Raw genomic sequence first — 16571 nt, forward strand, 5'->3', positions numbered from 1 at the left:
AAAATACAACAAACTGAATAAAATACAACAGGAAATTGATTTAAAAAATGTTATTAAATTGTTTTTTTTTTTGGTTTTTTTATACATCACTACAACAGCACGGAGTAGAAAGAATGTAACATAATAGAAAATAAATATTTTCCAAATACCATTTTGCTAACATTTATATGAGAACACCTGAACTTGTATTATTTTTAAGTTCATTCATTGAAGCCGTTCGAAGGAATCGATTCACTCGCGTCCCAAATCGCGTCTAATCCACTCATGACTCTAATATAGTCCACATGAAGGACTGAATGAAAACGGGAGAGCGAATTTGGAAAAAAATTGCCCCGTTTGTGTTTGCGGTTTAATAATAATGAAATAGGCTGATATACAGTGGGTGTCCTTGCTTTGTGTCACGTCACGTGCAAATTTCTCCTTTTTCGCCGAGATTCGGGAATTAATTCGTTGCAATAAGTAACCCTTACAGTACATCGGGTGTACACTCGATATAGCGTTGGATTGTGCGAAGTATGCCCTAACTTTTTGGTCAGCCGAATCCCTTGACTTAAAATGTATAAGTTAATTTAATGACGCTTTCGCACGTTCATGGTTCTCTGATGTCAGTTAATGGTAACCGCCCTAGATCGCGCTCGACCAGTCGAAACAGGCCGCCTCCCCCGTGGGGACCCCGGCCGAGGATAGCGGTGAAACCCGAGCCCAGAGACTCCAAGAAGGCCGGGTACTCTGCACTGCCGTTTGGCCCGTAGGCACACACGACAGTGAGAGACCTATCCCCGACCCGTAGGCGCAGGGAAACAACCCTCTCGTTCACCGGGGTAAACTCCAACACATGGCGGCTGAGCTGGGGGGCTATAAGCAAACCCACACCAGCCCGCCGCCTCTCACCATGGGCAACTCCAGAGTGGTGAAGAGTCCATCCTCTCTCAAGGAGTGTGGTTCCAGAGCCTAAGCCGTGCGTAGAGGTGATCCCGACTATCTCTAGTCTGAACCTCTTAACCTCACGCACAATCTCAGGCTCCTTCCCCGCCAGCGAGGTGACGTTCCACGTCCCTAGAGCTAGTTTCCGTGTCCAGGGATCGGGTTGTCGAGGCCTCTGCCTTCGACTGCCGCCCAATCCTCTCAGCACCGGCCCCTTACGGTCCCTCCTGCAGGTGGTGAGCCCACGGGAAGGCGGCCCCACGTCGCTCCTTCGGGCTGAGCCCGGCCGGACCCCGTGGGGAAAGGCCCGGCCACCAGGCGCTCGCATACGAGCCCCAACCCCGGGCCTGGCTCCAGGGTGGGGCCCCGGCTGCGCCATACCGGGCGACGTCACGGTCCTCGATTTAACGTCACTCATAAGGGTTTTTTGAACCACTCTTAGTCTGACCCGTCGCCTAGGACCTGTTTGCCTTGGGAGACCCTACCAGGGGCATATAGCCCCGGACAACATAGCTCCTAGGGTCATTCGGGTACTCAAACCCCTCCACCACGTTAAGGTGGCAGTTCAAGGAGGAGGATGCTTTTTGTGATTATTATATTGCTTTATTGCTAATAGAAATAAATATTCCTTTTAATGGTGTTTACACTTGTTCCCTCTTGACAAGAACCAAGCTACAATACAAATATGTTGTCAATTATTCATTTGAAACATTCAAACTCTCAAGCTTTTATTTTTGTGGAATATTGGTAAAATGCTGTAAACTTTAATTCAATCACAGCCTTTGATTTGATTATCTTAATTTGATCATATATATTGCTATTTCAGTTTTATTTCAGTTATTTGTGCAGCCTAAACATCCCCTATAGGAAGGACAAGCGTTTCGGAGAATGGATGGATGGAAATGAAAAGGCTCAAAAAAGATACCGCTAAAATTTGAATTTTAGAATAAATCTCTATCCACTTTCAGTTCCTTTAAAGGGATAGTTCACCCAAAAATGAAAATTCTGTCATCATTTACTCATCATACATTTCAAGTTGTTTCAAACCTGTTCTGCTGAACACAAAAGAAGATATTTTGAAAAATGTCTGTAACCAAACAGTTAATGGACCCCATTGACTTCCATAGTATTTTTTTTTCCCACTATGGAAGGCCTGAAAAAACCAACAAAAAACATGATATTTCACAGCCGATCATATTACAGTAACAGGATGAACAGTTAGGTAGGAACCATCATGTCATGGTACATTAAAATCTTTGCAGGAACAACAGATAAACAGTATTTATCATATTTCACCATTCACTTTTCTCCTTTACAACCCAACAGTGTTTTCAATATACAGTCAGGGGCCGGTTTCACAAAGATATTTTAGAGCGGTCTATAGTGTTAGACAAGTCTAAAATTGGCGCTTACTCGATCCGCCATGTTTTTTGTTTTGAAAAGTGTCTTTTGAAACCGGCCCCATGTCTGTCATTTGGATTAGTGACTAGCAAGGGCAAAAATATATTTTTTTATTGCAAGTTAACAAAACATAGTAGCTTATACAAGATAAAAGACCAATGACATATATACACATACAGAAGAGAGAAAGACAAACAGAACACACACAAAAAACAGCGAAATATAAATATATCGATATAGTGATGTATGCAGGTACATTGGTAAGGTTTAAGCAATGGGATATTTTAGTGATAGTGATTTCGCAGGCGTTTCTTGCCAGCCTGATATTCTACCTTGTCATGCAATATCATAAACATGACATCATTAAAGACATGTGATTTGTCCACCCTAGTGACGGGGGTTTCCCATCACAAGCGCTGCCGACCACGTGACGTGTAGCGTCATCAATGAAGTCACGTCCAATGCGGAAGTGAATGATAATCGAGCAGTCGCCCAACGATTGTAACGAAACAGACTTACTGTCCGCGTCTGAAGAGGAATCTACAGGTAAATGTGGCGTTTGTTATATCTTAGTTACCGTTTTTATTGGCCATTTATGATGATTTGTTAATGTCTGTAGGTTTTGTTTACTGAATTAGCTCTTTTAGCCGCTAATCGAGTTTCTTCCTGGTTTGAACAATGAGATTACAAACGGTTTAAAATATTATTTATGCGTTCTAGATGCATCAAATCGATCCATAATAATATTAACAAGTGACTGGTAGTCAGATAGACTGTTTTTTAACACTTGTTTTGGCCAATTGTCATGACTCATATAGTAGTTAGCATAACGTTACCTAAGGGAATCTAAGTGACAAATTAGCCAATGTTTTTTAAACAGATAAGCGTGTAAGTTAACCAACTAAAAAAAGTGCTAGATTATTAACATATTTTTTTACATGTACTTTGGTACTTTTTGTAGTGCTTGTAAATACCGTAATCATTCAATACAAAAGTAAGTTATATGAAACCGAACCACGTTGTTTTGATCGGATACCATAGTATTGCTAATGCTATTTTTTACCTGGGTAACATAGGGGACTACTTTTATCTAACAGTAAATAGCTGAACTGTGCTGTTGTCATGTTATGACCGTGACGTCATGGCGAGGCAGTGACGTCACTCGCCAAACAGGCTCCTGTATCTCCAACATCTGTAGCTTCAATAACATGTGGGATACTTTAAGACCTTCAGTCTGAGTCCTTTCTGTCCTTTTAACCTGATATTTGTTTCCACAGAAGCCCCATCATGCTTGGTGGAGGGTTCAAATCCGAGAGGCTCCGTGTCAATCTCAGGCTTGTCATAAACCGCCTCAAACTTCTTGAGAAGAAGAAAAGTAAGTTTGGTTGTCTAATACAAGTTGCACATATTTGTGACGTGTTTTGGATTGGGCTAAGTTCATCTAATTGCTTTTGAATCTGTTTGCTCTGAATTAGCCGAATTAGCCCAGAAGGCTCGCAAGGAAATTGCAGACTACTTGTCAGCGGGCAAAGATGAGCGTGCGAGAATCCGGGTGGAGCACATCATCAGGGAGGATTATTTGGTGGAGGCCATGGAGATCCTGGAGTTATACTGTGATTTGCTGCTCACCCGATTTGGCCTAATACAGTCCATGAAGTGAGTAACCTTTTTTCTTTTCTTATTAAATGTGACTTTATGCTCTTGAGTAGGTACATATTTTGAATAAGTAGGCCTAATTACTTTCATGATTCTCCCACGAATCTGAATAGACAACTAAACACAATAACATGTAATTTACTAGGAGGTTCTGACAAAATGCTTATTGCTGCTACCCTGGTAAACCAGAGTTCTCGCGAGAGCACAAGTTGAATTTGCTCAGCGAGTTACTCTGGTATCGAGCAATGGAGCTCATTAAATATGCCCCTCTATCTGAGCTGCACCAATCACATCGGGTTATCTGATATAGGACGGCCAGAGGCGAGATGACGACAGCGCTGTGACGTCGAAGTCATCAGTAAACATTGCAAGATGGCTCTGGATGAACACCAGTTGTTTGAAACGGCTTTGGCCGCTACAATGAACGAGTTAGACTTGGCTTTTTCCCAAAAGAGGAACAGAAGACGGCGCTCGAATCGTTCCTTTGCAAGAAGGGTGTTTTTGCTGTTTTGCTGACCGGAAGAGTCTAATCTACCAGTTAGCTCCGCTGGTAACTAAGCGTATGGGGTTTATTGTTGTGATTGGTCGTAGTGTTATCCAATTGCGTGCAGTAGGGCTGGGGTAAACGATTATTAATTAAACGATTAGTCGGGCGATTATTTTATCGATTAGTCGACTAATCTAACGACTAATTGGAATTATTTATCCTGTCTGTTATTCGCATATCTCTGTCGAGCCGTTACTCCGATGGATTTCAAACTCGACAGCTGTCTGGGCACGAGTAAGTGCAGTGCCAAGTTTGACGTTGTTTGGATGAGAAATGCAAAAGATATGTTAAATATATTGGTAAAAGAAGCACTTAGAAGGTTGTGGTTTAAAAATAAACATTCTGACATAAACACACTGTCAGCTACAATGTTTACTTCTGAATAATATAGTATAAATGTGATAAATCCTTTTTTTTTCATGCAATTAATCCATTGAATCAATATAAAAGTTAATTTTCACATTGAAACTGTTGAAAATACACAACAAAGTAAGTTGATCCACATATGACAGCCTCTGAACTCGGTCAATACTAATCTGGACTAAACATAGGCTACATTCAATCAGCCATCGCTGGAAATACCTTCTGAACGACGGCGACCTTCTTTTTTGACGGCGATCAGCTGTAAAATGGCTTAGGTCCTGCTCGGTTTTCGTTGACTTTGAGTACAAGAATTGAAAGTTTTTTAAAAGATCCCCTGGGGTTAACGTGTCAGCATTCGACAGAAGTTTGACGCTGTCGTGTGAGAACAAGCATCAGTCGGCATTTCTCTTCCTCCCGCGTGCCTCATCTTCTTAATCTCCTCACGTAAATGATTAGATTTCGATGGCTTACGTTTCTTCCCTACGGCAGAATCCACCACAGGTTCATCAATGTATTATTTTTTTTGTTTGTTTGTTGATCAAAAAGTGCAAAGTAGATAAGGAAAACTAGGATGCCGGGTGTCAGAGCGCCACCGTTACTGTTTACAATGCGTGGAATGGTGCGCTGTGATTGGTTGAGCGGATTTGTGGCATTCTGCAGAGAAAGGAGACGTGTGTGTGTGGCGAGCTGTACCTCCGGGAATGGTGCAAAAAAATAAATAGATAATAAATAAAGAAGCGTCGACGCAAAAAATATGACGTCGACGTAATTTTGGCGTCGACGTCATCGACGCACCGCTACAGCTCTAGCGTGCAGTGAGATTTTCAAATGCATGCTTGGTGCCGCCCCTCGAGCTGGTTGATTTTCATTGACCGACACCAGACCATTAATCTTTTAGATTTAGGTCTGGATTTCCAGGCTGTATTGCTGCTGCAGTCTACCTAAAAAATATTTCATTCATTTGAATATTTAAAAAAAAAATTGGGTTAAGTGAATGATTCAATGATCACTCACTTTTTTCATTGCTGGATGAATCAGTGTTTTTGAACAAATCTCATTAAATGTATCAAATTTAATGATAAATACATGATAAAAAAAAGTCACTTGTCGCCACCTACTGGTGTAACAATGTAATTGATACAATCTTTATTTAAATGTTTCAAATATAAAAGTATAATTATATAAATGTGAATTGCTGCAGTCTATTAAAACGTAAATAATTTGAGTTATTTAAAAAAAAAACAGGTTGAATGAATGATTCAATGACTTAACTTGTTCCATTACTTTTGTTTGTTGACCTGTTGTATAATAATCAATGACATGTTTGCAATCGTGTGGATATTTGGGAACAATTGCATTCTTGCCCGTATAATATATGATCAACATTAAATACTAGAACTCGAACAGGGTATGTTTTTGTATGGAAGAGATTTTGAGTCTTAAATCGATCACTCTGTGTCTATATTTGTTGGTGCTAGTAAGTGCTAAACCCCTACTTTTACAAAGGTACATTGTCAAGAACGGCAGTAATGTAGCTAGATTTGCTTAGACAGTATATCTACACGCAACCTATCATGTGCTTGTGTGGATGCAGTCAGTTTTGACACCAAAAGATGAGGTAATTTGATTGGATGTCATGTATTTATGGCATTTTGCCAGTTAGAAATACATATTCGGTTTTAATTTTTATTTTAAGGTGTGGTAGAATTAAATGAAAGGCAAAACTCAGTATTTTGTTTGCGTACCCCCTCTGTCACCTCACGCACCCCAGTTTGGGAACCAATGCATTACTAGATGAATCTGCATTTTTGAACGAATCGAAATGAATGAATGAATTGATCATTTTTCAAATTGAAAAATTTGAATGTTTTAATCAGGTTGAGTGAATGATTCAATGACTCACTCATGAATACATCACTTGTTTCATTACTGGATAAATCAGCGTTTTTGAACAAATCTCTGAAAAAAACATTAAGTCACTTGTCGCCACCTACTGGTGTAACGCTGTAATTTATAAAAATTGTTATGTGAAGTGTCAAGTTACTTTCAAAAGGTGATTTCCTCTATTTTGATCGCTAGACGTCAGTGTTTATATCTGAACTATAAACTTTTATCCCAGTTGTTCTGTGATAATATGAATATTTAAAAGACAGAAATAATGATACTGTGTGATTGAAAACTGTTTGTGAAGCTGTTTCATATCATGATAATGGCTCCCTCTGGATCAGAACACAGAGCTGAATGTTCGCTGTGATCGTTCTTGTCAAAGTTGTAATAGTCAGAAGAATCGCTGTAATTTAGGAGTAAGATCACGTGGGTGTTTGAATCGAGATTGCGATCTTTTAAAGATTAATCGTGCAGCTCTACTAGCCTCTTTTGTCACATACTGTTTTCCGCCGGCTGTATCGAAGGGAAGTGTGTGATTTCGGATGCTCCATGTTTCTTCAACTTCACCATCCTCTCTTTAAGGGAACTGGACCCTGGTCTACAAGAAGCCGTTTCCACACTCATCTGGGCGGCTCCTCGACTGCAATCAGAAGTGGCGGAACTGAAGATTGTGGGTAGAAATTGTGTCTGTCTTAAATCTGTTTCTGGAGATCGAGTATGGATCATTCATGTCTTTTTTCCCTTTTTCACAGGTTTCAGATCAGCTGTGTGCCAAATACAGCAAAGAGTATGGAAAGCTATGTAGGACAAACCAGATTGGAACAGTTAATGATAGGGTATGATGAAGCATGTTTGAATAGAGGTGGTGGGCATTCTATGAATATGCAAATGAGCCCCGCCTCCACTCACTCGTTGACGATCACACGTTGATCTGATTGGTTAAAAGGTAGTTTGTGACGTCAGAAACACCAGCGATTTCAAAGCATGTTTTTGAGACTGTCTTTGGTTCACTGCAGTTTTAAGGAGAAAATACTCAGCAATGCTGTCGACTTATGAACTTACACATGGTTTGTCTTAAAGCAGATTAAAAACACCACATAGACACATAAACAACATTAAAAACTTGAACATTTGTTCAAATTCTAGCCTTAAGCAGTCAGAGATACGACTTTTACTTGGTAGACGGAAAATTTCCTAATCTTAAATTGATAGGGAAGCCAAGCCATATACCGAACATCATAGATATTTAAGGGGTGGGCTATACAGATCTACTTTTCAGCTGTTGTATCTTCACATTGGGCTATCTTTCTGTAGCTCATGCACAAATTGAGCGTGGAGGCCCCTCCCAAGATTTTGGTGGAGCGCTACCTCATTGAGATCGCCAAAAACTACAACGTTCCCTATGAACCGGATGCCATGGTTCGGGTAGGAATCAATTTCCTCTTCCTTTCCAACTTCCTCTTCCTTTCCAACTAGATAATCTCTATAAAGCAGCACTTGTTTCAAACGTTCTGCATGTGTAACATTCACAGCCAGAGGTTTGCCCGGGGGAAGAGGCCGATCTGATCGATGTGAACAGTGACTTCAGAAAGCCAGGAGGAGGAGCTGGTGGAGGAGGAGGAGGAGGAGGAGGAGGGTTTACTGCTCCTGCTGTTGGCATGCCTATGCCCATGCCCATGCCAATGCCGATGCCCACAGCTTTCAACTACCCAGCGGCCAAAGGAGCTGTAAGACAAACATCTAACTTTCTAATTTCACGTCACCATAGAGCTGCATGATTCAGGATTAAAGTAGATATCACGATTCTCACACCATTCTGAATAGACAACTAAACAAAAGAACGTGTTAATTTACTAGAGGTTCTGACAAAATGTCAATTACTGCAGTCTATTAAAAAACATTACATTTTTCAATCAGGTTGAGTGAATAATTCAACGACTCACTCGTCAACACTTCACTTGTTTCATTACTGGACGAATCAGCGTTTTTGAACGAATCTCTTGAATTAATAATTCAATGACAAATAAATGTTTTAAGTCACGTGGCGCCACCTACTGGTGTAATGTTATAATTGATACCGTCTTTATTTGAAGTGTCAAGTTCATTTCAAAAAGGTGATTTACTCTATTTTGATCACCGTGTTTATATCCGAACTATAAACTTTTATCCCAGTTCTTCTGTGATAATATGAATGATTGTAAGACATTTACATTTAGTCATTTAGCAGATGCCTTTATCCAAAGCGAGTCATCATGAAAAGGCAAACTACGCAAGAAGTGCTCAAAATACAAAGTTTCAGGCATTGCTTAGAGTAGCATAAGCCAGACAAGGGAGGGATTCAAGGAAAAGGAAAGATAGTGCTCACGGAAGAGATGAGTTTTCAGCTGTCTTTTGCATGTTGTCAGGAAATCTGCTAAGACTGAATCTGTGTGATTGAAAAGACTGTTTGTGAAGCTGTTTAATATCTATACATGACAACTGCTCTCTCTGGCTCAGAACACAGATCTGAATGTTCGCTGTTATTGTTTAGGTTTAACAGACATAGTGAATCATTGTCGTTTACGAATAAGATCCCGTATGTGTTTGAATCAAGATCGCGATCTTTTAATGATTAATCGAGCAGCTCTACTATCAATCTAAAAAATAAAGTCTGTTAAGATGAAAAAATCAGATTCACATCATCTCCCCCTTCAGGAGGCTTTTAACGGTCCCGTTGGCACCTATGATGGCTTTAGCAACTTCCAGGCTCCAGCGAGAGGAGGGCTGCCTCCACAACTGCCCAGCTGCCCTCCCACCTATGAGTCTGTAAGTTCAAGTGATCGCACCCCTTCAGACAGACGGAGACGACCTGTTCACCTCGAAGGGAAGAGCAGTTTATTACAGTTCACATCATGTCTAAGTCCCGCTCTGTTGTCAGTCCGGTTGCACCAGCTGGACCTAAAAAGGTTGTGTGTAAGCTCTACGCTGGGCTACATCTAGCGTTCCAGTAAACATTTACACCTGTTGCACCGAGTAAAACTACGACCAGGTGTAGACGATGCACGTCCACACCAAGCGTGTCGCACAAGTCCTGAAAAGTGAAGCCGAAGCATCTCGATTACCCCCCGGTGGCTGGTCGCAGTATAGCTCATAAACCCCGCCTCCCCATGAAGTCTAATGGGACGTGAGGGAAACTAAACAACCAAATTACACTTCAAAAAATGTTTTTACAATGATGTTTTTTGTCATTTTTATCAAGCTGATGTAAGTTGAAGTGATCGTTTTGGCGGCTTTTGAGCTTATTGGGACTTTGGCGGCTTCACTTTTCACCAATGGAAGAGAGTGAAGGTGCGTCCTCCATCTTTTTTTACAGTCTGTGGTCCACACCAACACATTCGGTTATATTCAAGACGCCTTTCACAACGGTTGCAAACTTTGATAAAAATAAAGAACTGGGTCCAGTTGCATAAACTGCTAAGACTAGTCTTACATTCCAGCGACAAATAATTTGTCTGTCCACACTAGACGTGACGCGACTGCGAGATGCGTCAAAATCAATCAAAACCCACAGCCAATCAGAACAGCGTGTGGGCGGAGTCTCGCAGCACCAGAGAGTAATCTTGACGGCACTCGCAAGAAAATGGATAAGTAGTTGCATAATCAAATTAACAAATATTACATTTAAACATTATTAAAATACATAGGCTGAGTTACTAAAACAATCTTTGTCAAAGAACACACTTGTTTGTTCACAGTTTGAACGTTCTTGTTTCCATTTGTTTAATTTCAAGATCTGAGGTGAATTATCCACTGTTGCTTTTACAGCTATAAAGCTTGAGCACTAAATGATGATCAGAGTCACATTACACGCTTTTAACATTAAATAAAGCACATAAACAGTTCCTGAGATTATCATCGCCACACTTTGTGTTTGTTGTTCCAGCGCGACGTCGCAGAAAAATAGAAACCGTTTCTAAATCGTCGCGTGTCGCCGTCGCGGCTGGTTAGGACACACACTCTCATTAACATGGAGAAGAGGCATTTTATCGCGCGTCGCGTGTAGTTAGGACACGGTGTGAGATGGTGTAACAGGCATTGATTCTACTCATTTTCCGTCCAGCCTAGTCTTACAACCGGTCTGTATGTCCAGCTGGATCAACCGGCCTCTGGTCTCACACAGGCATGTGCTCCAAAACCCTGACTTCTGATCTCTCCAGCGCAAGTCTTTGGCTTTTTTTGCTATTTTCTGGGGAAATGCTTTTTAAGTATTTAAGTAGCCATACATATATGCTGTATGTGAGTCATAAACACAAAAAATATACTAAAAAGCTGAATCTCATTCTCACATTGGCTGCAAAGAACAGCTCATATGTCAACTCAAAATGAAAAGAAAAAACATTTGTATTTTGCTTAAAGAAAATGAAGCCTATTGTTATAATTGAGGGGAAATATGTAATGAAAATGTCACTTAACATGTTTTATTGCCTTTATACAAAACAACAATGATTTTTTCTTCTGATTTTGCTGTTTGAGACCTTGACCTTGAAGCATTTACCTCAGAAACTCCTCCAGTGTGCTTGAGATGTTTACAGGAAACCTTTCCATTAACAACCGGACTGACAAACAGGGGCCTCATTTATAAAGTGCATTTGATCATAACTTGGATTTCATCCTACGTCATAAGTGAGCAATTTATAAATCGGGAATTATAAAGGCAAAAATGTGCTATAAATACGACTGAAGAGCATGCGTACTAATTTTTTTGCTCTCATATATACTATGGATGCACCAATATGAACATTTTGGCCGATACTGATTAATTCTTTATATTTGAAAGCCGATAACTATGGAAGCTTGTTTCCGCCACATAATAAAAAAATTAAAAAGGTAATTGCGACTTTTTAAATTTTTTGAAAATTGAATTGTGTGATATAAAGTCTAAATTGTGTTATAAAGTCAGAACTGTGAGATAAAAACTCGCAATTCTGACTTTATAACTCGCATTTGGGACTTTATATCACATGATTCTGAGAAATAAAGTGAGAATTGCGAAATTTAAACTAAATTTTGAGATAAAGAGTTGCAATTATCTTTTAAAAAATTTTATTCTGTGGCGGAAACAAGCTTACATAGATAACCGATATATTGGTTGATCTAAATCCAAGTTTTATATAATTTGAGAACCTGATTACAAAAACAAAAGTCTCATCATTAAAAGCATGCATTTAGGACATTATTGTGCATATGGATGTTTTACAAATAAGTTAACATAACATCTTGCAAATTGCAGTATGTTGATATTCAGGATCCTTGTATTTGTCTTTCTAAATGAGGTGTCCATGTTCACTCCAGGGTTCAGTTCACTACGGGTCTGTTGGATTGTTTTACACTAATAATGCCACATTAATACTGACTCCTCACAGTTATGAGTATAGCAGTACTGATAATTTGCAATATTTGTTGTTAACCGGTTTCATGTGTTTTTTAAGATCGATGATTTGTCAGTCAAACCCTTTGATTCTTCCCAGGTCATCCCAGGTATGTGCTCTATCCGAATATGATTTATTTATTTTTTTGCTCTCATTCTGATAATCTTGTTTCTGAAAGCTGTGTTTTGTCTCTAGGCCCGTCCCCGTCTGGTCAGGTCTATGACAACTCGAACCTTCCCGAACTCCCGTCTGTTCCCAACACACTCCCAGCCTCGTCCTTCGGAGCGAACGCCAACACATCGGAAGACATCGACTTCGACGACCTGTCACGACGCTTCGAGGAGCTCAAGAAGAAGACCTAAGCGCATCTGGGAGTCAGAAGATCGTCCTCACACGAATAATTCAATGTTTTCACACTCTCAGATCTTCTGGTGGAGGTTTAATATAATATTTCTTACCTAACACAATGAAGGATGGGATTCAGTATACAAACGGACTACTAGCCTACCTTTTTATGAGCACTTTGCTGACAGCTAAACTTAATCATCTAGATTCTATAGTGTAAATCACTGCATCATTTAGATGAGAAACGCATCGATGACACGTCATGTCTGTTAGCTTCCCCCTATTTAGCAAAGAGCGTCTAACTTTTCTCCCCAGTAAATCTCTATGACTCCTCTTGGTAAAAGCAGGAATAACCTGTTGCCATTATTTACACCGAGTTGTGTAACTCTTTTGAATGGCTGTGAACCTGCATAAGCCTGTGATATCATGGGTTGTTAGTGCATATCAGTGGTTTCACGAAGTGACTCAGCGTTTTTGTTATTGAGGAGGCCGTGATGTTCGAGACCTCGAATTTGACCCTCGCGTTTAATAATCATCTCTTTGTCCTAAAGTTTCTGGTGATGTAGTTTAATGCTGTTTATTTGTGGCTGATTTGAGAAGTGACACCTGTCAGCCTTCTTCGTTTGACTCAAAAGCAAATGTTTTTTTTATTTGTTCTTCAGTCGATAACGCTCCTGTTTGCTAGTCTTGTCCGTGTTTTCTAGACTGAGTTTGCCTTAGTTTCCGTCTCTTAAACTGTGGCCTTGCCGTTCCACACCTTTCTCTGGGACACGTGACTATCTGACAGCTTGTACAATGAACAGCGCATTTAAATAAGTCATTTACATGCTCGTTATTCTCTCTGGTGGGGGTTTCATCATATATTATTGACTTATTTATAAGAATTGACTACATCTGTGTCAATGTCTTAGGTTTGGATTGTATAGTGGTTTTATATCTGTGTGACTTCTTTTTCCCTTGACTTTACAACACTAATTTGCCCCCCCCCCCCCCCCTTCAAATCATCTAAATACAAATCTGGCAATGTTTAGTTTTGCTGATTTTAATTTGCATTGAAAACATGCCCTGTAATAAAGTATATTTGCTCATAACCTTACGACTTCTCACCTAGATTCACTGAATGAGTAATACGATTTAACAAAACAAAAAATCACTACGGACTTTACTAAACTGCTGTAACAAGTTTTTCCATTAATGAATACCATATGAGTTTATAAGCTTGTGATGAAGTTTATATGATGTGAAGAAGCTGTTTTTATACTCTTTAACACCACTAGAGGGTGAAGTTATACAACTTTATAACAGGTTTTCCTCGATTGCTTTGGTTCAATTGAGATGTTTTTCTCAAAACTTATTTTCTTGTTTACATAAATTTTTATTCATTCAAGCAAATTGCACGCGTGCAAAAAGAATTTTCTCAATACTAAATACACGAGGCTTGCTGATCAAAACTGACAAGTTGATTCTCAGTGAAATTGACAGCTTTTAATGTGTGAGCCGTTGCGTGCAAAATTATCCTTTTCATTTTCATTTTCAAAATGAATGTTTATTACATAAATACCCATGACATGAAAGGTTTCCTATTTACATGTAACATTGCTACAAAAATAAATGCAAATGTGCATATTCTATTCTATATTCTACTATAGTTTTGGTGGCATTTGCCGATTTATTGACACAAAAACTGGTTTTGAAGCTCGAATTCCAAGTTTTGGGTGAGTTACTGTGTTTTTGAGTTGTGAGGCCTCATATATAAAACGTGCGTACGCATAGATATGATATTACTAGATCAAATGTAGGAAGGTTTCTACGCAATATTTTGTAAATGAGACCCAGAGTTTAGAGAATGTCAGAATGAGAGAGAACCTACCAATTTAGCATAAAATTATGAAAAGCTCTTACAAATACACATGTGAACCACTTGCATAAATAAAGACCTCTTAAAATACATGTGTAATGCAGAATTGTACAACATTCTGACAAATCCATGCTTTTTTATGAGTGTTGATTTGTTGACTGCGAATACCCTTTCATGCCCTCTTGTGAAACCTTGGTTTGTTTGGACAAATTTGTTGTATACTCAATTAAAATAACTTTTAGATATTACATTGCAAGGTAATTATGTGAATTATACAGTGAGTTCATAGCTTTATTGGTAACACTTTACAATAAGGTTCATTAGTTAACATTATTTAATGTATTAACTGAGCAATACATTTGTTACAGTATTTATTAATCTTTGTTAATGTTAGTTCATAAAAATCCAGCTGTTCATGTTAGTTCACAGTGCATTAACTTATGTAGCAAACACAACCTTTGATTGTAAATTAAAAAGAATGAACAATACTTCTACAGCATTTAATAATCTAATATTAATTTCAACATTTACTAATACGTTATTAATAACGTATTAGTACATGTTGAAATTATACTAAGATTATTAAATGCTGTAGAAGTGTTGTTCATTCTTAGTTCGTGTTAACTAAGGTAGTTAATTAATTAACCTTATTGTAAAGTGTGTGACACGGTCAGAGATCAGGCGAGGCTTTCGTACACTAGATAGTGAGCGGTTTAGTCCATAGATATCATATAATAAAGGCTAGATGTCTTACGGCGGAGTCACTTCTGGCATCACCGGCGACCATCTTACCACAGGGAAGCTGTGAATTAAGGTGAGTGATCAGCACGCACACAAATCCTCTTATCTCGCTGAAATCTTGACGGATTTACAAACGGTTCGGTTTCTTACAAACGTTATTAACGTGGCTATAATTCCTTCATATGGAAGTCCATTGTTATAATTATTCATATGTATGCAGTGTCATAACTACGAGTCTGACGTTTATGACAAACCAAACCGTTTGAAAATCGGTAGAAAATTGAGCAAGTTATGGTTATTTAAAAGTACATGCACCATGTTACGAGTGAGCGAGCACCCTGTGGTAAGATGGCCGCCGTGTGCGGATGTCGACTTCCATTGGCCAGCAGCGCGCAAGAGACATCTAGCCTTTATTATATGATATCTATGGTTTAGACAGCTTCATCTCCCCTGCTCAGGTTTGGAGGGGAGAACGAGACACGGGACACAGAGACACTAGGCTTTCTAGTACAAATTTGCGCAAAACTTTTTTCAAATTTTTTCTAAATGTCGATAAAAAACAATAGCGAAATGACAGCGTTTCCATTAACTGATGTTATGCGACTAAAACGTATTTCTCTCTCTCTCTCTCTCTTGCGATAAATCATTTCAAAATCATGGTAACGGATGTTAGTTGGTTTACGTGTATCTCAGCCAACGCACTAGCCATCAATGGAGACGTAGATGTATTTTCCAAGCATTAATGGCAAGGAAAGACCCTTATACTTGTGTTGTGACTTGTTAGCGGCTCATATGAGGTGTTTCTGGGTGTTTCTCCCTCATTTCTGCTTCAAGATCTTGATTGAGGCATTTCTTTGTTGTTTAGAATCCAGTATTGCTGTAATTTTTTTTGTTTTTTATGAATTTAATAAATAACTTATCTCGTCTTCTGTCCAAACATACCGCGTCATCTACGTCAGGTGACCTGTAAATGCGCAAAAACTGTTTATAAGTCCAAGTCCATTTCAGTTTTGTGAAATATTTCTTTTTCGAATTGCCTGGAAAAAAACACCTCATGCGAGCGTAAAAAACTTTTTTTGCGGTAAATGGGAGTTTTTGCGAAATTGACGTGTTTCCATTGGGCGTATTTTCAACTCGCAATTTTGAAATTTGAAGGGTAATGGAAACACGGCTAGTGTCTGCTAGCGTCCCTTCAGGAGCTCAGTTCACCTCTGTGAAGAATAAACACACAGTCAGGGTAACATCTGTGTGTGCCTGCTAACACATCTGTCCTGAAGCACATCTGAGGCATTGACACACACCTTCCTAATAACAGTGTGCTGAAGTGAAGGTGGAGAAGAACCGTCAGCCAACACTCCTGTTATTCACAAACAGGGCTTGCATTGCCAGTACCTGCTAATTGTTATTTGTTGATAAGTCATTTACAGTTGCATCACATTTC

General features: G+C 39.3%; 1 protein-coding gene across 2 annotated transcripts; it reads left to right on the forward strand.

The window, feature by feature from the left end:
• The first annotated feature begins 2723 nt into the window (after nt 1-2723).
• Nucleotides 2724-13627, forward strand: ist1 (IST1 factor associated with ESCRT-III). Of its 2 annotated transcripts, XM_082161023.1 has the most exons (10): nt 2724-2871; nt 3603-3700; nt 3801-3981; nt 7361-7448; nt 7531-7614; nt 8093-8203; nt 8311-8505; nt 9473-9583; nt 12247-12295; nt 12382-13627. In XM_082161023.1, exons 2-10 carry the CDS (start codon nt 3613-3615, stop codon nt 12546-12548), a joined length of 1074 nt encoding a protein of 357 aa, XP_082017149.1. In that variant the 5' UTR covers nt 2724-2871; nt 3603-3612; the 3' UTR covers nt 12549-13627. The 2 variants fall into 2 exon arrangements, with proteins under 2 accessions (XP_082017149.1, XP_082017150.1); XM_082161024.1 differs by lacking the exon at nt 12247-12295 and having other exon boundaries at nt 9473-9593.
• The last annotated feature ends 2944 nt before the right edge of the window (nt 13628-16571 follow it).

Source organism: Leuciscus leuciscus (assembly GCF_965113295.1).
Source record: "Leuciscus leuciscus genome assembly, chromosome: 2".
Classification (NCBI taxonomy): Eukaryota; Metazoa; Chordata; class Actinopteri; order Cypriniformes; family Leuciscidae; genus Leuciscus; species Leuciscus leuciscus.

Excerpts from the sequence above, each read along its gene's own strand:
- ist1 (XM_082161023.1), top strand. The coding sequence starts at position 3,613 with ATGCTTGGTGGAGGGTTCAAATCCGAGAGGCTCCGTGTCAATCTCAGG. Across the intron at positions 7,449-7,530 it reads AAGTGGCGGAACTGAAGATT|GTTTCAGATCAGCTGTGTGC; the intron begins GTGGGTAGAAAT and ends CCTTTTTCACAG. Across the intron at positions 8,204-8,310 it reads AACCGGATGCCATGGTTCGG|CCAGAGGTTTGCCCGGGGGA; the intron begins GTAGGAATCAAT and ends TAACATTCACAG.